Below are 9,456 nucleotides of genomic sequence, written 5' to 3'. Positions count from 1 at the left end.
AATGGATGCTTTTACGTGCCACTGGCACAGGTGCCATTTATCTGACACTGGCCATGACCACAACTACGATTCATGGGTGGATGCCATTTACATGGTACTGTCAACAACCATGACTACAATGCACAGATGCCATTTAAATGGCACTGACAGTGACCATGATTCACAGGTGCCATTTACATAGTACCAACAGCAATCACAATTACAATGCACAGGTGTCATTTACTTAGAAACAGCAGTGAACAATCATGACTGCGATTCACGGGTACCATTTACATGGCACTGGTAATGGCCCCAAATACAATTTCACTTGGTCTGACAAGTCTTCTCACACACAGCATATCTCTTCTTTTAAATCAACATATTTTGAGATCTTTTCTACTTCCTTGTTTGCAATGTTTTTCCAATTTCCAATTTATTTTTTCATAATACTTGAATATATTGTAGGAAGTTCAAGATGATTTAATAACAGCTTGGCTGGATTGTCTAACATCACAGCCTCGAGCAACACCACTCATTCCTAAAGATCACAGCATCATCACCAACCTGGAAGAAACATTGTCACGTTATCTCAAAGATGTCCGTGTGTCAGGGATGAAGGCTGATAAAAGGTGACTGCATTAATCTGTTTGTTTCCCTGTAAGATTTGAACCACTGTACTGGTATGTCAATTGTTAGAAGTAAAATACCTGCAGAAAATTAGTTTATTTATTTGCTGTAATTTTCTCATCAATCCCTCATATTCAGCTCATGGCATCAGTTAGTTGGGGACAGTGTTAAACTAAAATATGCATAAGAAGAAATACAGAGATTACATAACTGCTACTGTTACCACAACCAGTGTTACTGCTGCTGCTACTACTATTACTACTACAGTAATTTTTAACCCATATCTAATTTCGCTGATCTGAGGTGATCAGAACATGGCGAAAAGGGTTGAAAGCTGGACTAAATTCTACCTGTGTTTACACTCAATTCCTCTCTTTAACTTTTCAAGATTGAAAAATTGATTATCAAAATTGATAATCAATTTATTGGAGTTGACTGCCTCAACTTAACTGGTTTGGTTGGCATTAAGTGAAAGGTGGGCAAGAGAAGTGGGTTTTTCTTTGATAAGTAGCAACATTAAATCGGAATCTTGATAGGTTCCCTTGTTTTATAGGTTTTGGGAGAAAGAAAGGTACAATGTCTATAGCCTTCCCAGGCCCACCGCATTTGTGTAAGGTTGTTTATGTGGAAAATCATAGACAAGAAGAAATTGCTGAGGTTCAATATCCTGGGGAAGAAGGACAAGAAAAAGAGATGAGGGTTTGGAATGGATGTCTGGATGGGTGATCTTGAGTGGAAGTAATTGATAGCTCTGAGGAGCAAAGGCCATTATAGTAGTATTACAAAGAGTAGAGTGAAAAGAAAGAATGTCAGTAGCAAAGCAGATGGAGTGTAAGTCATTGCCAATCAGCTGAATGACCTTTCATATGTTGCATTGGATGTCTGTGTAGCAACAGTGACAACCCAGACATGGGAACAAAAGCTATAATTATGGCCTTCAATGTTTATTTCACAACAGTGACATTGCAGACTTGGGAGCAGTATTTCCTGTCACTAGTCTAACAGATGAATATGTCAGCCTGTAATGATGGTGCTTTGTCTAACCCACACTGTCCCTTCCCAGTTGTATTCCAAGCAAAAACTGGTCTTCTTCAGAACCAGAAAATATTTCAACCTCTACCAACTACAAACCCTCTAAAAAGAAACTCAGGTGAGGGTAACAATGGAGCACTACTCCCAAGTTTGGACAGTTAGTTTGTTAGATCATCCTGTTCAAAGAACATCAGGCTATCAGAACCTTCCAGTCATCTGCCAATTGCCATGTCTCAAGCCTCATCCTAGCTCTTGTCATCACTCATGAAATTGTTTTTTGTTGGAGTCAGCTAATTCTTTTTGGAACCCTGTGAACATCACTGGAGTTGCTGGCTTGGAAGTTGGGAGGAATCCGACCTGATCACATGCCCAAGCCACTTCATCCTCATCCTGGCTACCAACTGACTTAATGTGCATGAGATCCCTAATCTTTTTAATTCTTCTTCCAGGTTTGTGAGACAGTCTCTGTACAAAATGTGATGTCTCTCATGCCGACATCTGGCACAGTACTGCTAAGTATACAGACATCAGACATGCTTGTGATTCATATATATATATCAGGTCATTAAGAATGAAATGTCCAATTTTCTTATTTACCAAGTTTGACAGTCGTTAACGCTAATGTTTTATCCTGACAATTCTTTGTTTGACAGCATTGAAGAGTTACCTCACCACTTTTCAAAATGTAATTCATTGTGAGTTTTCTCATATAAATCAATTTTTGTGAACCATGGATATATCTATGTAAGAGGCTGGCTTTTCAAATTCGAAAAGCCCGCCTCTGACATAGAATTCTTACTCATATATCTATGTACTATGCAGGATACATTTGGTGTTCGTCTGGGATGTTGATTTTTTTTGTTCATTTTTGTGTGTCTTTATTATGCTTGCACTGACGATTAAAAAGTGCATTTTGTGCACTAATTATGAAATCATATGATCTGCAGCTGAACCTAGTTTTAAAAGTCTTGCTTCGAGAGTTGCATTCCCTTGCATTTGGTACAGTGTGTTTATTATGGTAGTTTTTGACTTTAAGAGTCTCTCTTAACATGAGGCATTTATGTATAGTAATGCCCTTAATATAAATAAATATATTTAATGGGAATAATTAATAAATTTTTCCCTTATGAGGTTTTTCACGCTAACTACTTGATAAATTCTTATAAAGATTTTATCCTATTTTTAAATTATATATATATATATGTAAAACCAAAGAAAAAGTCCACCTGTTTGATTGTCATGGTATTCACCAACACACAGAAATGACCTGCAGACATCCTGTCTTTTCTACTGTTGTTGCTACTACAATGGTCTCTGTTGTTTGAAGATGACAGGTCTCATACCAACTCCACTTAGGTTGTCCCTACTCTTATCATTCATGTATCCATACCTCTAGTGCTATCCACTAAATCCTTATGGTCCATTCTGCCATGTTTTACCTCCATCCAACAGTAGGACAGGGTTCAAAAGAATACCATGTAGATGTCATTGGTCTTAGAGAGCTTGTCGTGGATTCAGTCATTTCCTCTACACTTAACCAATACATATATTGTTTCTTGGCTTTCCAATTTAGTCGTTAAGTTTGTAGATTCAGTTGAAAATTATCTCAACTCACATGTAAGTAGTTGACATTATATAGGCATCTATCAGTATTGGTGAAGGGTGAAATGGCTTGATCAGTTATTATTTGGGAATCATAGCTCCTACAATTCATGAGCCAACAAGCAAGGGAACCTTTATGAGGTCAGTCAACCTGCTAAAAATAGCAACCAGATTTCTTTCAAACTAACCTTCTGCTGTAACACTTGACAGTTTATACCATGTGTCATGTATCCAGTCAATTATAGCTACTGGACTGTGTAATAACTGCTGACCTGATGGCTGCACAACAACATCTAATGCAATATAAGGATAAGCAGTGAAACAGCTTTCTAGAATATCACAGAATCTGTGAAACCTTCTTCAAGCACTACAAGTGTAATGACTATATCTAAATAAATAAAGTTTCGATTTATCACAGACTCCAGTGGTCTTATACTTCTCCCATCACTGTAGTTCTTTGTATGAGACAGGGTGCAAGTTTGGATCATGGCAAGCAGTAACATTTTTGGCCAGTTACAGGTTCACTGTTATAGTAAGAAATGGCTGGTTGGATTGTTGCTAGTTTTTTGTTTTAAACGTTACCACCACTAATTAATTAATGGTGTGAAGGCGCGTGGCTTAGTGGTTAGGGCATTCGGCTCATGATCGTAAGGTTGTGAGTTCGATTCCCGGCGACGCGTTGTGTCCTTGAGCAAGACACTTTATTTCACGTTGCTCCAGTCCACTCAGCTGGCAAAAATGAGTTGTACTTGTATTTCAAAGGGTCAGCCTTGTCACTCTCTGTGTCACGCTGATTATCCCCGAGAACTACGTTAAGGGTACACGTGTCTGTGGAATGCTCAGCCATTTGCACGTTAATTTCACGAGCAAGCTGTTCCATTGATCGTATCAGCTGGGACCCTCGTCGTCGTAACCGGTGGAGTCTTTAAATTAATGGTTGAATGAAATAAGCTGAGTAATGAAATTCCAGAGCTGACAGTAATTATTTGAAATGTTCTCTTTTCCAGAGATCCAGAGTTTTTGTTCTATGATGGTGCTGTTTATTCAATGAATGCCTACAAGTAAGTAATGATATGATTAACTAACTTCATTTAGGCGCAGGAGTGGCTGTGTGGTAAGTAGCTTGTTTACCAACCACATGGTTCCGGGTTCAGTCTCACTGCATGGCACCTTGGGCAAGTGTCTTCTATTATAGCCTCGAGCCGACCAAAGCCTTGTGAGTGGATTTGGTAGACGGAAACTGAAAGAAGCCCGTCGTATATATATTATATATATATATATATATATATATATATATATATGCGTCTGTGTGTTTGTGTGTCTGTGTTTGTCCCCCTAGCATTGCTTGACAACCGATGCTGGTGTGTTTATGTCCCCGTTACTTAGCAGTTCGGCAAAAGAGACCGATAGAATAAGTACTGGGCTTACAAAAGAATAAGTTCCGGGGTCGAGTTGCTCGATTAAAGGTGGTGCTCCAGCATGGCCGCAGTCAAATTACTGAAACAAGTAAAAGAAAGATTAAGAGTAGGGAGAAATGATGGCTGAAATTATTTCTAGCCATTTTCAGAGGTTATCTATTAACATATCTTTCTCTCTCTGTGCATGTATATATATTTACTCATTTCAGCCATGCGGTTGTGGTCAGACTGAAGCACACACACACACACACATATATAGGTATACACTCATATGCAAATATATTCATATACACCTATGGATGTGCATATGCATACATGTGTGCATACATGTGTGAGGGTATGAATGTGTATGCATGCGTGCATGTTTCTTCACATTTTGTAGATCGATGAACACAGAATATGTTATCCTTTACTAGGAATAGGAAATAAGGGCTTGTGAAAGGCAAGCATGGAAAAATAGACTAAAACAAAAGAATAAAATAAAAGTGTGTGTGTGTGTATTCAGTCACACTTCTCTGTGTTCCATTCTCTGCCTTTCTCTTGTATTTAGTTCTTCAGGACATTTTTCATTTCTCCTTTTTGTTACTCCACATTTGTCTGTCTGCTAGCCCATGGCTTTTTTGTTGTATATGTATTATTATTTTTTGTTGTATTCTTTTATTTATTTCAGTCATTTGACTGTGGCCATGCTGGAGCACCACCTTTAGTCAAATCAACCCTAGGACTTATTCTTTGTAAGCCTAGTACTTATTTCGTTAGTCTCTTTTGCCAAACCGCTAAGTTAGAGGGACGTAAACACACCAACATCAGTTGCCAAGCGATGATGGGAGGACAAACATTTACATACACAGACACACACACACGTATACAATGGGCTTCTTTCAGTTTCCATCTACCAAATCCACTCACAAGACTTTGGTCGGCCCAAGGCTATAGTAGGAGACACTTGCCCAAGGTGCCTGCATGGGACTGAACCCGGAACTATGTGGTTGGTAAGCAAGCTACTTACCATACAGCCACTCCTTCACCTATAATTGTACATGTATTATTATTTTATTGTCTTTGCCTGTCCCTGAGCTCATCTTCTGTTTATTTTGTTTGTTTTTTTGTCCTCATCTGTTCACTAACTGTCTCATCTCGAATTACTTTCATTCATTTTCGTGTGGCCATTTCCGTATTTCTTGTTCATCCTTGTTTGTCCGTCTCATTTTGTTTTGTCATGTTTTGGTTGCATTCCCAGCAAGTTCTCTTACCGGTTGCCTCCAGAGTGGAAGCGATATTATCGATATTGGCAGGAAATTGCATTCAATACCTGTTGGCCAATAACTGATGAGTTGGTGACCTTCTGTGTTTGTTTTCCGTTTGTCTGTACATTTAGTATGTTTTTCTACTTGACCTTCTATGGCTTTTTTCTGTTTGTTTATTACTATACATGTTTGACTTCTGAAAATGTGTATGTATATATATATATATATATATATATATATATATATATATTTGTTCTCATAACATCTATATATATATATATATTATATGTAGAAAAATACAAACTGGGACAAGAACGTAAAACATTTAGAAGACGATACAAAAAACACGGACGGGACATTCGAAGCCTTCAATCTTCAGTCAAGAACGGGATCATCCTAGCAATTTCGGCTGATTAATCTTGAGATCACTCCGATCCGGCCAGCCCCAGGGAAAAACTAAGAAGTGAATGATAATATTTTGAAAACAAAAGTATTTGATAGTTAATAATCAAATAGATATTTATGTGTGTGTATGTGTGAAACTGATAAACTAAATACAATTTACAAGAAAAATTTGCAATTTCATTTTGATTAAAATGCCAGCATCTTTCAGAGCAAAATCTTTGAAGGCTGTTTGCATGCCTTACTGCTTCTGACTGTTTCTTTCCCCACAAGTGTGACCAAGAGGACACATGTGTTTTATTATACATAAGATATTGACCCTTATCAATCCATATTAAAACAAGGTTTTTTTAAATAATTGTCCCTATTCAGTTTGCAAAGTTTGATGCATTTAACATCCCTGAATTTATTATTTCCATGTATAACTGAAAACATTTATTAAATCAATTATGACTTTTGTTTTTAAATTTTATGTTAAATTATATCATTTAAACTATTTCCAGTGTGAAACCAGCCATCTTTGATCTCTTCTTAGCTGTTGGCATTGGAGCATATTTAGCTGTTGTTTATCTTATTGTCCAAGTAAGTGGCTTCTATCCTTCTATTAATCCTAAAATCACAAAATGTAGCAACTTTAAAGTCACATAATCTCCGCTACACCATATTGTATTAAATTCTTATAAGGCGATGCCAAAGGGTGTGTTTTTTAATCTTCATCATCATCGTTTAATGTCTATACTCCATGCTGGCATGGGTGGAGCAGTTTGATAGATTAGGATTGTATCAAGTTCAAATGTTTGTTTTGGCATGGTTTCTGTGACAAGATGCCCTTCCTAATGCCGGTCACTTTACAGAGTGTACTGGATGCTTTTTCATAGGACTTGCACAAGTGAGGTTGCCAAATAGCTTGCAAGACAAGACCCTTTGATTGGGGAGTGTGTAGTATTGAGAGGGCTGCATATACCTTGTATTGAGAGGCAAGAATATGGTGGAGGGATAGGAACAGGGGCTTGTAGAAAAGATATATGACTACCCCAGCTAGAGAAGAGAAGAAAATGGTTGTAATGAAGTGTCAGGATATACCCTCAAGGTACAGGGGAGTGAATGTGAGGGGGATGGGAAAGGAGCAGATAAGTTTGCAAGAGTGTAAGATGAGTGACAGATGATTAGAGGTAGAGACATAGGTAATACAATGAATGGTGATCAATGGAGAATATCAGTTTAGGGAAAGGGGAAATAACAGTGTATGAGGGAGAGGGTGATAAGTGGCTGGAGAACATATAGAAGTAGGGAGATAAGTGTGGGGTGGAGAGGATGCTCAGCAACAAGAACAAAGATAAAAGTATGTGAAGGTGAATATAGAGATGTTAATGAACAAGAGTGGGGTTAGGGTTGATGGCCAGTATGAGATGGTGTTCAGTGATATGGAATGATATTGAGAATGCAAGGAGGATAAAATGGGGAAGTGGCTCCAAGGAGAAAAACTGGAAGAATGAAAGTGTTGGGGATGAAATATGTACATCTCTTCTCTAATAATTATAGCAGTTGGGATAGTACTGTTGTTAGAAGAGTGATGGATAGTGAGGGTAGCATCAATGTGGGGCCATAGACAAAATAATATGCTTTTTGAACCTTGTTTCTGATTGTAGAGGGAGCATATGGAAGGGATAGACCCAGGAAGACATGGGACAAAATGGTGAGAAAGGATCTACATATGTTGGGACTCACTGTGGGGATGGCTTGGGACTGAAACTTCTGGTGGTTTGTTGTGCTTGAAAAGGCATGTCAAGCTAAGTAAAAGCATGGTTGCCCTTGCATACAAGCTCGTCCTCTGCAGCTGAGCATCCTTTATCTTCTGGGCTTGTAATTACTAGTGCCACATAAAAAGCACTCATGTCAGTGTTGAGTGAAAACACCCAGTACACTCTGTAAAGTGGTTAGCATTAGGAAGGGTATCCAGCTGTAGAAACCATGCCAAAACAGACATGGAGCCTGAATAGCCCTTCAGCTGGTCAGCTCCTGCCAAACCATCCAACCTATGCCAGCATGGAAAACAGATGTTAAATGATGATGATTTCCACTAATTATGCTTGACATGTAAATATTCCTGCAAACAAACATTGTCTTCCTCAAACGGATCATACTAATAATTTCCACTGGTCTCCTATATATCTTTATATATAAAAGTCAAGTTGTGTGTCTGTCTCTTACGATTTAGATTCCTAACTACTCCCACATTTTGCAGTGCAGTTTAACCAAAACCGGGTATCTTATAGTTGTGATTCATATCGAGCCCTTCTGGGTATTAGCGCGTGTCGATGATGAGTCTACGATTTAAAAAAAAATTTACCATTTTTTTTCCATTTTAATGCATTTTTTTCGATATTATATAAGGGAAGCAACTCTCTAAAAATGTCTGCGATGAGTCAACGATTTTTAAAAAAAGTTACCATCATTTTTTTCCATTTTTAATGCATTTTTTTGCTATTTTTTGGCTATAACTCTCTAAGAATGCTTATATAGTTATTTCCCTTACAAACCCGAGCAACGCCGGGCGATACTGCTAGTCTCACATAAAGACTAAATAAAGAGTGATGTTCCCCATTTCATTAGACACCTTACATTATCATCATTAACATATTTTCCTTTCTCTTCCCCAGAATTTCCATCTTTTGAAGGGTTTTTTGCAGATGTCTGTCCAAATGTCTGAGAAACTAAAGTCACATTAAACTTTCATCTTTGCCAGGTAGGCATCATCTGTGCTTTTTCTGCTCCTTTTTACTCCTAAACTAAATGGGAGGGGGGGGATGGAGTTGGATAGCTTTGGCCCTCTCTGAGTTAAGTGACTTCCAGTATAGCTTTGGGTTAAGGAAAATTTTGTGAGTCACATTTGGTAGAGAAATACTATTCAGAGATTGGTTAAATGGACTATTTTTGTTTAACACTGCCAGGTGGCCCTAGTGTGCCTTAGTAAAGTATTTGGATTTGGTCTCCTTTCTGAAGATAACTTCTTCACCATCCTAGTAAAAAAATAAATTATTTATTACACTCCATGTGTCTACTTGTCTACTATACTCCATGTTGCCACTTATGTACTACACTATGATATGTCCTTTCATACAGGTGTTGTAGACTTCCTTCACCTGTAC

The 9,456-nt window shown here is 38.0% G+C and overlaps 1 protein-coding gene across 1 annotated transcript in view; it reads left to right on the top strand.

Annotated features, from left to right (window-relative positions):
- The window catches only part of LOC115214764 (nicalin), a 61,837-nt gene that overhangs the window by 50,981 nt on the left and 1,400 nt on the right, over positions 1-9,456 (top strand). Inside the window, exons 11-14 of the mRNA XM_029783788.2 lie at positions 445-608; positions 4,248-4,301; positions 6,811-6,889; positions 8,968-9,053. Of these exons, the coding sequence (XP_029639648.1) occupies positions 445-608; positions 4,248-4,301; positions 6,811-6,889; positions 8,968-9,036 (366 nt within the window). The 3' untranslated portion in view covers positions 9,037-9,053. The remainder of the gene's footprint in view (positions 1-444; positions 609-4,247; positions 4,302-6,810; positions 6,890-8,967; positions 9,054-9,456) is intronic.

Source organism: Octopus sinensis, linkage group LG8 (genome assembly GCF_006345805.1).
Source record: "Octopus sinensis linkage group LG8, ASM634580v1, whole genome shotgun sequence".
Lineage (NCBI taxonomy): Eukaryota > Metazoa > Mollusca > Cephalopoda > Octopoda > Octopodidae > Octopus > Octopus sinensis.
Note: the sequence above shows the minus strand (reverse complement) of the source record. Positions and strands in the feature narration are given on the sequence as shown.